Genomic DNA, 17,118 nt, shown 5'->3' with positions numbered 1-17,118 from the left:
GATCTTTGATTGAGATACCTTGTTGGTGGCTATCAGCTCAACCAGGAAGCAAGGGCAAGACTTTATTGAATACCATCTTTGTTTGGCTTGCTACACTGACAGAATAGTCATAAGCACATTCTTCTCCTTTTCTAACCAAGAAAGGTGGTGTGGAAGCTAAAACTGCATGAATCCAGATATACGAATGTGACAGGGCACACACAACCATAGCTAAAGTAAATTTTGTGTGCTGTGGTTGGAGGTACACATTAAACAACCATATTGGTCTTTAATTTTATTCCTTAACAACTCATGTTAATCAGAGTGAATTCTTCCTGGACCAAGAAAAGTAGCTGTTTCTTTCAGGAGTGTCCCTGTGGGTGCTCCACTTAAGGTGTTTGTGGCACCTCTGCACTTACAGTTGGAAGTTTTAACAGCAGTTTTTAGGTAGGGTTGCACGTCTGGTATGCATCTAATGCATCTGCGAGCCATTACTCACTGCATACTGTCAACTTCAGTTCCTTCTCTACCACCCTTAGCTGAGGTCAGAGCTCCAGCAGTTCCATTTTTCCTTACAATAGGTTACTATAACACAGTTAGTAGCCCCAGATTTTTCATTGAACTTTATACCTCTGCATTTTCTTTTAACCACCTCTCTATCCCCCACCAAAAAATAAAAAACAACCTCCCTTAGATTTTCTCCAAGTTATCCTTCTAGACAGTGCCCTTGGGCACACAGCTGTTTTTCTTGGGTACAAATGCAGACCTCACAAAAGCCTCCAAGGCTGGAGCCTGCATAACCTCCCTCTCCCATCCCCACCTGCTACGAGGACCAAGAAGATGAGAATGCAGATGAGCCTTGAGAACAAGATACAGGACTGTCACCTAAAATTTCCTACTCTTCACCTGAAGAAACATTAATGCCACGCCATCTAGCTACATCTGATGACTTCAGGTCCTTCCAGGAGCTGTTCAAAAGAGTGGCTGACTCACTTGAGATATCGTTGGCCAAGATGACAGAACCTCACCATAAGTTCACCAACATTCTTGAGGGCTCACCAATCAACAAGATAGCCTCATTGATAGGTAAAATTGTCTCAGACCCAGCAAAGATAGTTTGGAAGATGCCTGCCACCATATCCCTGACATCAAAGAAGGCAGACAGAAAATAATGCATCTCTGCCAAAGGGATGGAACTTCTGTTCTCCCACTCCACACCTGATTTATTGTTTGTGGATGCAGTACACCACATGTTTAAGCAGACCTAATTCAAGTCCACCACGTATGACAAAGAACAGAAGAGAGTTATTCAGTAGGGAGGCTTACTCCTCTGCCTCCTTAGAGTTCAGAATTTGACTATTCAGCCCTCCTCACCAAATACACTTGTAATGCTTCTGACATTTTAACACCTTTTATTGATAATTGCCCAGGGAAGCAAGAGGCCAGTTCAAATCTAATCTCATGGAGGATTCTCTCATCTCCTATATAGCTCTCTTGACTTGGTGGACGCTGCAGCCAGGTTTCTTGTCATAGTAGTCACAATGAGGAGGGCCTTCTGCTTAGATCTCAGTGTTCCCTAAAGAGATATAAAATAGAGTTGAGGACTTAGAGTTTCAAGGAAAAAGCTATTTGTGGAATCCACGACACATCTCGACACATGTTAAAAGACTCACATGCCTCCCTAAAAACTCTAGGCATGTATATACTGTGACCAAGGAAGAGCCAAAATATATCCTATGTCCAGAAATTTCCATCCTGTCTTTATCTGTAGGCCCAGAAATCCTACGACCAGCAAAGGAAACAAAGATAGACAAGAAGAGGCCAGCAACAGGATATATCCTCATCATCACAGCCTTCAGCATCAAGGCAGTTCTTTTGAAACCTTGGTTGAGGGTTCGACATCTCTCCCAACATCATCTACGTTACAATGCTTCCATCATCACGTGCTCCCCTACTATCCAACATGGTGCAACTTAACTTCCAACAGGTGGATACTGGAAATAATATCCAGAGGGTACTCTATCCCTTTCCTCATTATACCCTCTATACCCTTTTTCCCCCATTCCTCTTCAAGGACCCTTCATGCAAAAGCCTCTTAGAAGTAGAGGTCCAGCACTTTCTCTATCTAGCGGCAATAGAACAAGTATCATTACGACACAGGGGAAAGGAGTTTTATTCAAGATACTTCCTCACCCAAATGAAGAGTGAAGGATGGAGACCCATAGTAGATCTATGAGAGCTAAACAGACACCTGCGCCATGGACACTTCAAGATGGTCATACTGGTAACAGTAACCCCATTACTAAGCAAAAGATATTGAATGTCATCCCTTGGCCTACGTGACACCTACTTTCATGTCTCCATACATCTGGCACACAAGAGATTCCTATGGTTCAAGATCAAAGACCAACATTTTCAATACTGAGTTCTTTCATTTGGTCTAACTATGGCCCCAAAGATATTTACAATGGTTTTCGAAGCAGTAACCACCCATCTGTGACAAAGGGTGATAAAAATTTTTCCCTACCTCAATGACTGCCTGATAGTAGCATCCTCATATTAAAAGGCAAAGCAGGCAGTTGGAGACACCTTATGTACCCTAACATAGCTAGGATTCCAGGTCAGCTGTCTCAAGTCCCATCTCACACCCAGAAACTGAAATTCATAGGGGCACAGCTGGACACCATCAGGGGCATAGCAATATTTCCACCAGAGAGATACCGAAGCATTACTGTACTTGCAAATACTGTCCAGAAGAGCCCTTAGGTTACAGCACGACAATGCCTATGACTCTTAGGCCACATGGCAGCCACCACCTTTGTGATAAACCACAAAAGCCTCAATATGAGGATCCTCCAGGCATGGCTAAACACCATTTACAAACCCCAGACACTTTATCCATAAAAAACCTCTGTATATCTTGCATAGTCCCTTGAACTGGTAGACACACCCTGACATTGTCTTCTAGTGTATTCCATTCACAGCACAACCACCTGCATTGATGATTACAATAGATATCTTCCTACAGAGCTGGGGGGCCCATAAAGGTCAATACATGCTACAGAGATTTTGGTCCCTGACAGAAACAACTCTGCATATCAATATCCTGGAACTGAGCGTGGTCAGGAAAGATGTGAGCAAGTTCTTCGCCTCATCAGCTACCAATCTGTAAAGATATTCAGAGACAGCATGACCACTATGCACTACATAAACCTCCAGGGCAGACCATGCTCATACCAAGTCTATACAGAAGCAAACTGTCTTTGGAATTGGAGCAAAGCAAACATACATGTCTTGGCAACCTACCTACCAGTCAAGCACAACACAATTGCTGATGACCTCAGCTAGCATTTCCACCACAACCACAAATGGGAATTAGACCTGAAGGTCGTAAATCATATTTCAAATTTGGGGATTCCCAACTGTAGATCTTTTGCCTCAGTGAGATGCCAAAGCCCTGCCTTCGCAAAATCCTACTGCTCCAAAGTCACCATAAGTGGAGCACTCACAGCAACTCAGATTATGCAGTAAATGAGGTTCTTCAAGATGGGTGTCCCTGTGGGTGCTCCACAATCCTTCCTCCTCCTCCTCTGCTTCGGATCAATACCTGTCATGGGTAAAGAAGGAACCGAGGGATGGTTGGTGGCGTGTGGTGGATGATGGCTCTCAGATTCACGAGATGTGTATCATGCATACGTGCCGCACTGAAGAACTTCTGCTAAAAACTTCCAACTATGAGCGCAGGGGCGCCATAAACACCTTAAGTAGAGCACCCACAGGAATACCCATCTTGAAGAGCCTTATTTACTGCACAAGGTAAGTAACTCTGTCTTTGGCAAAAGATGTTTACAGGAAAATTCCTCTGAAATCTCTAAATATATATTTTCCAGACACTGCAGCCTTTATATAAAAGTCTCTTTTTTAGAGCAATGTTCATCAGCTGAAATACAAAGGTTGTTGGAAATGCAGACTGTTTCCACTGCCTAGAAGAATAATTCACTTCCATTCCAATAACAAAATAAATACAGGGAGGACACACAAATTGAAAGGATCTGATTTAATGTAAGGAAATTTGGAGGTTGTAACAGTAATCCACTATTGTATATCACTTGATCCATAAGCTTAGCATGGTGCATGGTGGGGTGGAGGTGTGGCTTTTATTACTGCTTTTTGTGCTTACAAGATGAACATTCCATGGAGTAGGTAATTGCAGCTTTAAGACTTTGGACTATATACAACTGAACTTACATTTCTGCTTTCTGACTGGTGTGTCCTGACTGGAACAGTGTCTGAGAGTTTATCAAAATACAAATGGTGGAGTTGAAATATGTGATTTTTAAAAATCAACTTAGTGAAATCTAGGTGATAAATTCCATGTGGATGTTCTAACTCAGTCTAAACCTGTTTTATGTCTGTTGAGCTTCAGTCAGCTAAAAGAAGATTTTGGGTAAATTAAATAGGCCACTTTTAATTGGAAATAGCCTCTAAATAGGGTTTTTTCACCAGTTAAACTAAATAGGTTTAAAACTTATTTACATGAAATATTCTTGGTGTGAGCAAAGAAAGTCAAAGAACATACAGGCCTAAATATGAGCTACAGAAATCATTTAACATTGGAAAATAGGTAGATGTGTGTTTAAAAGTTTAAATACTAATTATAATTTTTTTTGTTTCTTTCTTCCATAGACAATAGTTGAACTTGCAGAGACAGGAAGTCTGGACCTCAGTATATTCTGCAGTACCTGCTTGGTAGTATGCTTTTTATTTTTATTTATTTATTTTAGTTTCAGATTAATTGAAATGTAAATATCAGTGTTGGTGGGGTGAGGTGTTTTGTGTATTGTGGGCAAAACTGAATATTTATGCAGTAAATAATTAAGTCTTCTCCTTCCCTTTCCTTTTCTCCCAATGGACATAATTTAAAAACTTACATCAAAATAATTCTTTTCAGAATACCTCAAGTTTGTCTGTTAATAAGACTTATAGTATGTTGGGGACTGCGGGGAGTAATTTGACTTTATGCAGAGCATTTATTAATGGTAACACAACTCTGGAGTCTAAGGCTATGTTTAGATTAGAGCAATCGGTCGACAGAAGCTTTTGTCAGAAGATATCTTCCGACAAAACTTCTGTCAACAGGTCGTGGCCAAACTGCCAAGCAGATCTCTTTCGATCCACTCTGTCAACAGACAGCAGCCAGACTGTCCATCTGCACTTTTGACAAACCAGCCACTTGGGACCACAGCAGACAGGGTCACACAGCACCATTTCCTTCCAGAAGCCCTTCCAAGATGCGCCCTTAAAGGGACACCCTCAGACACCCGTCTCAAACTGCACTGGGGCTACCGATGGGATCCGCATTCTGATAAGTGCCCCAGAGCATAGCCAAGTATATAAACTGAAAAGAACGCTTCTTCTTGGTGCTCCAGGCCCTGGTCAACCTCCATGGACAACTGAGAGACCTTGATGTGGGCTGGGTACATCACCCCTGTGTGTTGCACAACTATAGCCTGTGCTGGAGGATGGAGTCGGGCACATTTGTCCCCTGCTGGGAGCTGGCACTAGGAGACATGCAGATGCCACTCTGTATCATAGGGGATGTCGCCTGCCTCCTCATGGTCTGGCTCATGAAGCCTTACACCAGCCAGCTGGACCCCAGCTGGGAACTGTTCAGGGCCCACCTCAACTGTGGCCAGATGCAGATGGAGTGCACCTTCAGCCACCTCAATGCATGTTTCAGGTGCCTGCTCACCTGCCTGTATGTGGGAGAGCACAACATCCCTCAAGCTGTAACCACGTTTTTGCCCTGCACAACTTAGTGGAGGGGAAGGAGAAGACCTTCCTCCTTGGGTAGGGGGCAGATGCCAGCTGTGACATGAGCAGCCAGGCACAGGTCCAGTCTGCAAGACCCATTGGGACGGGGTGCAGATCTGCAAGGCCCTGAGGGAGAGCTTCTCCCAGGGCCCCCAGTAACCTTCCCAGCGTTCCCCCAGCAGGGGCCAGCATCCCACACCCGTAACCCATCCCCACCACGACCCCTCCCCAACCCCAGCACAGTAACCACAGTTGCACATGTGATGAACAAAGAACCATTTTACTGAACCAAATAAAAACATGTTGAACATAACAGGTGTAATTACAAACTATTTACAATAAAGTGAAGTGCAGAACATTTGAACTATTTAAAGTTGCGGAGGGAAGGGGGCTTGGGACAAAGGTTGTGGGAGTGGTTTCAAAACATGGAGAGAGTGGGAGAGGCCTGAGGGGGAGTGGAACCCCAGGCGACATTGGCCTCGGGATCCTCTCTTGCTGCAGGTTCAGGGCCCCTGTTGGGGCTGGGACTAGGGTAGGTATGGAGTCAGTGGGGTCTGGGTGGGCAGGGGGATTGGGGGTCCTGGGGAGTAGATGGGGGTGGGCATGGCCCTTAGCCATTGCAGGAGCTCCAGGGCACCCTGTGGGAAGGGTGACAGGGGAAAGGGGGCAGCGGTAGTGGGGTGAGGGCAGCCACAGGCTGCTGGGCTCTCATGTCCTGTCAGACTGTAGTGTAATCATCAAAGCAGGACATTAGTTGGTCCCAGGCCTACAACCAACACTCCCTGTCATGCCTCAGCTGCAGCACCATGCGATTGGTCATCCTGCAGAGGGTGGCATTGTAGTCCCTCTGGAGGTCCTCCTGCACATGGAGTTGGCCTCTGCTGGTGCTAGCCTGCCTTGGTGCTGGCGTGGGGCTAGCCTGTACAGTGCAGATGCAGCTGTAAGGAAGACGAGGAGGGGAGACAGTGACTCATTCATGCAACATAGCCCCTAGGGCCCTGCCCGCCCCCCATGAGCAGTGACCACTGAGCCCTGGGCCAAAAGATAGGATTGTCCCAAGAGCAGAGTCATATGTGGCCTGTGCAACGGGCTCTGCTACAAGGGGGCTCTACAGTGACTGCATTGCTGCTCCCAGCTCAACCAGGTGCTGAGTGAGCTGGGAGCAGCTTGATCCTCCCTAACGCTGCCCTGCACACATGCCTGTGGCTTGCATTGCCGTCTGCAGGAATGGGTACTGCCTCTCACCTGCGGGCGTGCCAGTGTGTCAGGAGCTGTACTCCTGGAATGTAAAGGGTCAGGCCAGCACCCTTGTGACTAGCCTGCTTCCAGCCATTGCAGGTGCTGGCAAGGCCCCCCAAGGCATGGGGCTTGTCTGGCCTCCTGTGAGGCTGGCAGCAGGCTTGCGCCTGCGCCTAGGGTATGTCTGTCTGTGTTGCGCACACTACCTTGCACATGATTCCATGTGTTGGGACTGCAGCATGAGGGCCTGCCCAAGTCGGCCATGTGACTCTCACACACACGCCATCTGTGCCTGCTTCCTAGGCCCTGGGGTGTATGTCACATGGGGTACTTCTTGAAGAGACCCTCGCCCAGCATCGACTAAGCCCCGGATGTGGCCTGGCTGGCAGGGACTGACTCCAGGACAATTAACTGTCCTGTGACACCATGTCTAGCTCTGACGAGGGTTGGGGCTCAGAGGTCTCCTTCTCAGGGAGCTCCTACTGTGGTGTGGGGCAGGGGGGCTCCAGTGTCATGTCTGCACTGTAGCATGGTAGGTATGTGCCTCTCCCCACCCCCAGGATATCATGAAGCTCTTTGTAATAGGAGCAGGTGTCGCGGGTCCTGACCTGGAGCATTGGACAGTGTCCGGAGCCCAGACATGGCTCTGCCTGAGCTCCTTTACCTTAGCAAGAGCTGTTCCATGGATCGGGGGGTGGGGGGGGTGGCTCCATTCCTCCAGAGCAGCGGTCATCCGGGCATAGGCAGGGGTAGTGTGCTGCTTCACTTTGCGGTCCTGCAATTGTATTCTCACCTCACAGTTCCAAGAGGGCCTGGACCTTGGCCCCAGTCCCGGAAGCAGCCCCCTCTTTGAGTTCTGGGGTGGCTCCTGAGATGATTGATTGCTGTTGACAAGGTTTCCCCCAGGTCACCTGTGTGGTGCCTTGGTGACCTTTTCTGTTGACAGAAGGCGTTCTTCCTCATGGGGAATGGGATATGGTTGTTGACAAAAGTGGTGCATTCTGTTGACTTAACTGTCGACAGAACGCACTTGGAAATCTGGACACTCGCTGAGTTTTCTCGAAAAAGCCTTCTAGTGTAGATATAGCCTTAGTGACTTTACAAAATAGAAAAATATTTTCTGGGTATGCTACATATTATGAAGATTGTGGAGTGAAATTCTGCTGTACATATCCAGCCATTCTGAAGTAAATGGGATTACGCTGATTAGCGTAAATGAGAGCAGACTTTAATGCAATATTTGATCTCATTGACTTACATCTAACTTTATTTAGTTTATATATATTCGTTCATTTTTCCTTCTTCAAACTAGTCGTGTTTTTCTCTTCTAGCCTTTGCTTACATCGTTTATGGTTGTCCAAACAAAAAAAAAAGTTCATAACCATGAACACTTCTGCATGTGAAGGGGGAGATTGTAAAATCTGGAACTAAACTTTCAAGATACTCAAAGATGCCTTTGTTGTGATGAGAATATATTCAAATTAATTTCCTAAATTCACTGAGAAACTTTGAGAAACTTCAGAAAAGCTAATGAAATGAAATGCAATAAATATTGGAGTTTTTTTAGTTCCCTGATTACCTCGAGCTGAAACATTTAGCCACAGATTTTAGTTTAATATTTTTTCACTTCTGCGAGTTGATTAATAACATTCAGTTATTGGGTTATGGTTGAGAATTTTCACCTCATTTTTTCTAATGTTTAGCTAATGTGTTGATGAGATGCCTTTGATCATCAGTCCATGGTACTGAAAAATTTATTTTATGCTTCCAGGCATGCTTGCAGATAACTTTGTAAGCATTATTGTTTCATACCTGTATACTTCCAAAATCTTTTGTGTTTTGACAGATTGGAAGAGCATACTTTTTAGTCCAAAATATTAAAGGAATGCCTTGATTAGCAGTTTCCCTATGACATGCAACCATTCAATTTGAGGAACCATTTTTCTTTAGATAATATCTGACAAAAAAAGATTACAACTTTAAGCCTTTTTTTATAATGTAATGTTTTTCTCATAAGTTATTAGCTATTTCTATAGTTGAAATGATAGCTTATGTATCAGCAGGTTAAATCAAGGAATGGGATTTGCAGGGGAAATCATAATGGAGAACACTCTGTAGATTGAGTTTTGCTAATTTTCACACAGTGAGGCAGCTAATAGTGTGTGAACAGATTGCTGAATCCATGCGGAGCTCCCTGGAATTCAGTGAACCTCTGTGCAGGATCAGCAGTACATATGCACATGCTCTTGGTTACAGTATTAAGTATCTTTTTATTCATGTTTATTGGCATGAAACATTGGGCTAAATCCTGTATATTTGTGAATACCTTAGTTTAATTTTAAGCGTATCAAAACCAAACCAAACTAAGCGTAATTGCTTCCACTTTGGAACACTAGTGAACTGTTCCTGGCTCTTCTCATTTCAAGGACTTTCAGATTGTTAGGCTAACTAAAAAAAGACATAAGATTAAAGGAAATGTGTTCAGTTCTTTTTTAAATACAACATTTTATTAATTTTCTACAGTTTTTAAACGTGCTTGTTGGTCCTGGATTTTATTCTAATAATTCAATATTTTACATTGATGTGTCCATTTTTTCTGATACTGGGCTTTGCGATATGCTGTCTGGCATTGCCATAACTAAAATGATCTCCTTTAGAGAGTAAAAATAGGTTATTTCAAAAGTGAGCTGTACTTTAAGTGTCTGTAATATAAAAAGAAAAATGCTAATTTTCACACTTCTCCACAGAACATTTTGAAATGGAGAATCAGCTTTGAGAAAACAGGGTTAGCTATCCAGTTCCCCAAGAACACATAATATGCACTTTTCTTTTAAAACATGGTTAGCAAGTATAAGAGACTGTAAAGGCTACTATACACACTCATGCTTTTCTTGAGGTAGAATTCCAATAATAAAATACCAGCTTTTGAAAAAATTGGTAGTTCTTAGGTATGAACACACAAAAGAGGAGGCATTGGCTTTTTGCTGCTATTAAGAGAAATCAATTAACTAACAATCTTAACCCTATTTTAAGTTTTGTTACCTAAACTTCCGCGCATTTGGGAGTAGGAGCTGTTTGCCATATAACAAACAGTTGGCTGCCTACCTGTCAACAAAAGGGACAGTTCCTAATGTCCTTTATAACAGTCTGTTGTGTGGCATTAGCTGGAGGAAAGCAAATCAAGATCCCATAACATGCAAATTGTATTATTGGTGTTGAAAATTATTTCCTTAGAAAGTTTTCTTAGGTTTACTGTGACTTAATTTCTACACAAGCATTCCTTTATTAATTCAATGGCCACTTAGTGATAATTATATCTTGTGTACAAATGTAAGCATAAACACTTGTATTATATACTGAGCCACAATGGAGTTATAAACATTGGCCAAAATACTCTCAACATTCAGGCTTGGGAGAGACTTTCCTTTCATGGCATAAATCAAGAGGGGGTAAGAAAAAGCACTGACAAAATACCCATAGACAGCCTTGCTTTTTTAAATATAATGTATCAAAGAGGAGATATCGTTGTCTGTTGTCAGACCTTAGCTAATGCCGTATGAGGCACCTAAATTTGCACCTTGTCCTCTGCCCTGGTCAAGACGAGATTAGTGACTCTTTCTCCAGGGTTTGTGTCTTATCTTCTTTGGCTGTATTTCTCTTTGACTATCAGACCACAACCAATAATGTACTGTGCCTTGTGCCTAATTAACCATATTTTCTTTCTTTGTTACCTCAACCCAAATCTTAAATGAGATAACACTGGTATTTTTTGGATTCGCTACAAGAGTAACACAACTAACTTGTATTTCTCATGATCTATCCTTTTACATGCTTCAGTTTTACCACTCATGCTAAAAATTCAAACTGAGTTGAAAACCAAAGACTACGTAATCTTAGCATGGGCCTGCGTTATTACAATTGGCAGCCTTTTAAAAGTTGTCTTATTGTTGGATGTTGTTATCCATATTTTGGCAGATGATACAAAAACTGGAAGAAGATATAAATAATGAGGAGCAATCTGGATGAGTTGGTAATCTGAGTGTGAACAAATTATGTATTTTAATATGTATATGCACATGGTATATTAAAAATAGGAACAAAAAATGTAGGCCATACTTAAAGGATGGGGAACACTATCCTATGAAGCAGTGACGCTGAATAAGATATGGGAACTGTGGTGGATAATGAGCTAAATCTGAGCTTTCAGCGTGATGCTGTGGTTAAAAGAGATGGCAATCTGAAGAAGCAGAGAAGGTCTTTGGCACCTGTGTGACCTCTGCTGGAATGCTGTATTCAGTTTTGATGCGCACAAATTAAGAAGAATGTTAATGGAAGAGTCATGAGATTGGGGAAGTTGTGTGGTTTGTGTTACACAGGAAGCTGGACTCAAAGATCACAGTTTCTCCTCGCTTTTATAAAGGATGTGGCTTGTAAGAAGCTGCCAAGTTTTGGCAAATAAAATAATTTTCATGAAGGGCTTATTGAAATAACCTGATGTGATCAGTTGTCACGTCTTTACAGCAACTTCAAGATATCTAGCAAAACTTATATTTTGAACAAGCATTCAGTCTCCCAAGTATCCTGGTTGAAGGAAGTTTGCATTACAAAAAGGAAAAGTATGTGGAGAAGTTTTATATATCTTTCATCATGAGCAACTACAACCACAACCACCACAATCACCACCACCACCACCACCACAACAACCACAGCCACCACCACCACTAGGGGGTCAGCGCCCCTTGGTGTCTGATGCCGCTCTGACTATTTCCTTCTATCTTTCCCTGTCCAGTTCAGAGTGGCTTAGTTTCTGTAGACTAGCTCTGCACCAATCTACTATATCATCTACCCATTCTCTGTGTCTGCCTTTCCTATTCAAACTGTTCATTATGCCGAATACCAGGGTCTTGATTTTACATTTGTCATTCATTCTGCACATATGCCTAAATACCTTAACTTGCATTGTATAACCTTCTGCAGTAGGTTCTCTTTCAGCTGTATCTTCCTGTATAATTCCTCATTCGTGACCTTCCGCATCCATCCTTTCCGCAGGATCTATCTGTAATAACTCTTCTAAAATGCCAATGTTCTGTTCTTCAAATCTCTTGTTATCACCCATGTCTCACATCCATACAACATGCTGCTGAATATACACATTTTCAACACACTCAGCTTCATTCCTAAGCTAGTCACATTGGTTTTCTAGATTTTATCCATCACCTTCAAACTCTTGCTTTTGCTATTCTAGTCGCTATTTCCTTCTTACAGTCTAGATCATACGTTATGTTGCTTCCCAGATATGTGAACTTCTCCACATTCTCTAGTTCATTCCCTTCTACACTGATCTTCCTTTCTATTTCCTTATCTCCAAATACCATTGTTTTTGTTTTATTGATATTCATAATCGCCTGTAGCACTTCCCTTCCTTGTTTAGCACCTGCACCATTTTCTCTAGTTTCTCCTCATCTTCCTCAATAACTATCTCATCCATGAACTTCAAGTTGTTAGTTCTTATCCCATGCACAGATATCTCTTTTACTTCTTCCTTGATTTTTGTTCGTCACGCGCTCTAAATGCGTGATGAAGAGACTCGGCAATATTGGATCTCCTTGTTTCATACCTCTGCTCGTTCTAAACCAGCTTCACAACTCTCTGCTCGATTTCACCACTGCCTCCATATTGTCATTGATATCCTTCAACAACCATATCAGTCTGCTGTCCACTCGCTCCAACTCCATTACCGCCCCAGTTACTTTCTGATCTATACTGTCAAATGCTTTCTGAAAATTGACGAAGCAATGGTAGATGTTCTTTCGTTGAGCTTTCTCTGCTATCAGTCTTAGCGCCAGTGTCTGCTGTCTGATACTTCTGTCCTTCCTGAACCCAGCTTGCTCGTCCATTAGATGTTCTTCTATCAGTGATCTTAGTCTCTCTGTTAGTATTATCATCAGCATCTTGCCTAGATGACTCATGAGGGCAATCATTCTGTAGTTCGTGCACTCCAATGTCTTTGCATTCTGTAATTTTTGGTGGGGAGAGAAAGGAGGAGAAGAAAAGGGGAGAATTATGAATATTTGTAGTAAATGTTTGTTTGACTGAAAATTGCCTTTGTTGGCATAACAAAATGTTTAGGATCAGAGGGTGGCTGAGTTAATCTGTAGCTTCAAAAACAGCAAGTCCTGTGTCACTTTATAGACTAACAGATATTTTGGAGCATATGCTTTCATGGTCAAAGACCCGCTTTGTCAGAGTGAAACCCCCACTCATGCATCTGATGAAGTGAGTCTTTGCCCACCAAAGCTTATGCTCCAAAATATCTGTTAGTGTATAAGATGCCATAGGACTTCTTGTGTTTTTGAAAATGTTTAGGCTTGTTCTACTAATATTCTGAAAGCTGTATTTTTTCCCCCCAGATATACTGCTTTTAGACAGCATTCCTTGTAAGCTGTGTGACTATGTGGCCACTCAGATGAAATTTCAAATCCTATGCCGCTGATTAGCATACACGCTAGGTTTGACATTTCTTGTCGTGGTACACATTCATACATGCTTCAGTGCACACAAAATTTGTTGCGTGTGTGGCTGGAGAAGATTTGGGGGAACGTTGCTTTCAGAAGTTTTGGGAGACTGAAGTACTTTCTTTGATTTTTTTTTTTTTTTAAACCCCCTCCCCCCCCCCGAGGTAATGTAACATAATGTACATGCATACATACATGTGTCTACATACCTGTGTAATTAGTCTTAAGGGATTTTGCCTTTTGTTACTCTGGATGGGTAACATCACAAAATCTGAATTCGTTATTAGTTACTATGAGAGCTTCTTGAAATAAGGTATTCTGCTGTACAAAAGAAAACCCCTCTGGATATGTGTATTGCAAATTAGTTGTTTCAGGACCTTTGTAAAATAAAAATTATTTGGGGAAGGCTTTTAAGAGATAGGTAAGCTTCACAAAGCCTTTCTACACAGAATTTTATTTTAAAATGGGCTAGAACAAAGAGTCAAATGATACATTTAGCCTGAAAGAAAGTAGTTTATTTAAATCCTGAAGTGTTTAACATTTCCTAATAGTCTTTGTATTAGATTGTTTCAAAATATATTTATAATTTGTCATGGTGTTGAAAAATAATTTCATCCTGCACTTACCTGCTAAGACTTGAAGTAAGCATTTCTATTTCCCATGCAAGAATTAACAACATGACAAACACCTAATGGAAGTACTTTTACTATAATGTCAATCGTATTATTAATTTTATTTAAAACCCAGAACTTTAAATTCAGATTTAAAAGGATTAGCAAAAATGAACGTTTCAAAAATGTTTAGTTTTAAAGTTTTATTGTGTTGTAAAGTCAAGATTTGTTCATTTCTTATTCCTAATTTGTCATCGTAGCCATTTTATATTTAATTTACCAACTGTATTCAGTTTGAGAGTGGTATCGATATTTTTAAAGTGAACTTGACACAAAAGTCTCATTGAAAATTCCCTTTTAATTGATATTCTTGTCTTTGGTAAATAGGCTTAATTAACAATATTCTGTTTAGATTAGGGTTTATTTATGAATTATGCCCCAGGAATTATTTGAATTGTAATATAATACACTGTCAATATTTCAGACCTGAAATAAAACAAGTCTGGACACAAAATTCAGCTATTTAGAGGGTTTAAAGTGGATAGAAAGAGAAATAAATGTTTGATCCTTTTATGATTTAAAATAATTTTATTTAAGGGAAAATATTTTAAATAATTTTTGTACCATGCATGCCAGAACAGACATATAATAAAATTCAGTGCATTATTTAAAGGGATCTGAACTGGCCATTAGGCTTTTAAATTCCTATTGATTTTGATCTAAGGGATTATCAGCAGCAAAGTGTTTTGACATGCAATAAATTCTGGTTTTTTTCACTAGTCTGAGCCTATCATATGTTTCCGTTCACTTCACCATAAAACTTTTTGTAATTATGTATCCATAAATATCTGTCCAACAGATACGGAAGCCAGTGAGGTCCAAACATTGTGGCGTGTGCAATCGATGTATAGCAAAGTTTGACCACCACTGTCCATGGGTGGGTAACTGTGTAGGTAAGTGATTGCTCACGTATGAATTCTAAACAAGTAGAGGAGGGGTTAGCAACCTTCCTGAGGTGGAGTGCCAAAATTCTACCTTTTGATCTCTGTGTACAGTCTAAGAGCTAGTGATACTTTTTAAAGTCACTAATAGTCCTATTTACAATAGCTTCATTAATAAATAAATGAAGATGCAGAGCTTTACCATTTAGGTGGTGGTTGATAGCATTCGCTGGTCTTTTGTTTATCCACAGGCGGCATGACTCTGAGGAAGCTCCTGGCTGCATGAGGGTGGCGGGGGGGAGGGGTGAGCTCCCATCTTGTTAGCCTGTGAAAATTGGGTTGCATGCCACTCTTGGTACTCGTGCCGAGGGTTGTTGATCCCTGAAATAGAGAATGAGAAATAGAAGTGGGTCTGTCTCACGAAAGCTCACCTAATAAATTATTTTGTTAGTCTTTAAAGTGCTACTTGACTGCTTTTTTGTTTTGACAATTAGGTCAGTTTGTCCACCTCTTTCCCAGTTCAGGATTGTTCTCTATAGTGTATTCCTCTGCTTTGTAAATTCTTGGTTTGAATTACCTTAGAAATATGGTTCTTCATCGGGTGTCCCCGTGGGTGCTCCACAATAGGTGTCGGGCTCGCCCGGCACCACAGATCGGAATTCTTGCAGCAGTTTTTCCTGGATCGCGCATGCGCCGGTGCGCGCCGCTCCCTTCCGCGTCCCCGGCCACGTGTGCGATCCGGTCCCCGCCAGTTCCTTCTCAACTGCCATCGGCTGCAGACGGAATCCGCTCAGGCTACGGCCAGAGTCAGATTAGACAGTGTTTCTACGTGTAAATTGTTGTTTCTTTTTTTCAAAAAAAAAAAAGAGAGAGAGGACAAAGAGAATATTAAAAAAAGAAAAAAAAAGAAAAGGAGAGTGAACGTGAAGGCCAGTAGGCCACCCGCTGCCCTGCAGGCCGGGGTCCGCGATTCGGGTAAACAGGCACGGATAAGGTGCTAAGTACCCTATTAACAGTAAAAGACTCACCGAGATGGCTTCTTCAGGCTTTAAAAAGTTTGAGTCCTGCCGTGAAGCTATGCCAGCCTCCGATGGGCATAGTGAATGCATCCGATGCCTGGGGGAATCACACGTTACCCAGAAGTGTTCCCACTGTGCTAAGCTCACAGCCAGGGCAAAGAAAGACAGAGAAAAGTGTCTTAAAATGCTCTTGTTTGATAAGGCCCTCCAGCCAGACGTGCCAGAGAGGCAATCAGAAGGGCCCTCTGGGTTCCACAAAAGGAAGGCAGCTTCTCTGACCCCCTCGGTGCAAAAACGGAGGAAGCTCTCCCCAGCTCGATCCCTGCCGGCGGTCTCAGCGAGCAGGACGGGCGGAGCACACAGCCCCCAGCCGTATACTCAGGCAAGCGGCACCACGGCAGCGCACGTGGCAGAGGCTGAGCCTCTGATTACAAAAGAGCCAGCACGCGCAGCGCCTAGAGTGGCGACCAGGCCAGCGCAGGCACCGACCCCCGCGGCACCAACGGTGCAGGGCCAGCAGGCACGGAGCCTGCAGGCACCGGAGGACGTTATCCGCGCGGCCAGCCAATACCCCCGTGGACACTCCCGGGTGGGGATGGAAACTCAATCATCTCAAGGGGAGTTAATTTTAGAACCCCGAGACTTCCCTTCACAATCCTCCAGCGAGCAGGTATACCATTGGCCGCAGGAACCTGAGAGTTCGAGGGAGGTTTACCCTAGTGGTTCCTCCTCATCCTCCCCAAATGAGGCCATGGCCCCCGGGGATGTCGCTCCCCCGGATGACCTTAAACAGTTTCAGGAGCTGTTTAAAAGGGTGGCTTTCACGCAAGGCATTCAAACGGCAGAAGTGCAGGAGAAACATCACAAACCCCTGAAAAATTTGAGACACCCCCGGCTTCATCCAAAATTGCTATCCCGCTGGATGAAGCCATTATGGAGTGAGCCACTATCATTGGGTAGACTCCAGCCTCCGCTCCGCCTATGAACACGAGAGCGGATA

At 42.9% G+C, this 17,118-nt stretch overlaps 1 protein-coding gene across 3 annotated transcripts in view; it reads left to right on the top strand.

Annotated features, from left to right (window-relative positions):
• The window catches only part of ZDHHC17 (zDHHC palmitoyltransferase 17), a 173,980-nt gene that overhangs the window by 133,876 nt on the left and 22,986 nt on the right, over positions 1–17,118 (top strand). For all 3 annotated transcript variants that reach the window (XR_012647983.1, XM_075012521.1, XM_075012505.1), the window contains 2 exons: positions 4,666–4,728; positions 15,018–15,111. Coding sequence is in view for 2 of the 3 variants with exons in the window: in XM_075012521.1 (XP_074868622.1) it covers positions 4,666–4,728; positions 15,018–15,111 (157 nt within the window). In the remaining variant the exon portion in view is untranslated. The remainder of the gene's footprint in view (positions 1–4,665; positions 4,729–15,017; positions 15,112–17,118) is intronic.

The sequence above is a fragment of the Carettochelys insculpta genome, chromosome 1 (assembly GCF_033958435.1).
Source record: "Carettochelys insculpta isolate YL-2023 chromosome 1, ASM3395843v1, whole genome shotgun sequence".
Classification (NCBI taxonomy): domain Eukaryota; kingdom Metazoa; phylum Chordata; order Testudines; family Carettochelyidae; genus Carettochelys; species Carettochelys insculpta.
The sequence above is the reverse complement of the archived record's forward strand: the minus strand, read 5'-3'. Positions and strand labels throughout refer to the sequence as shown.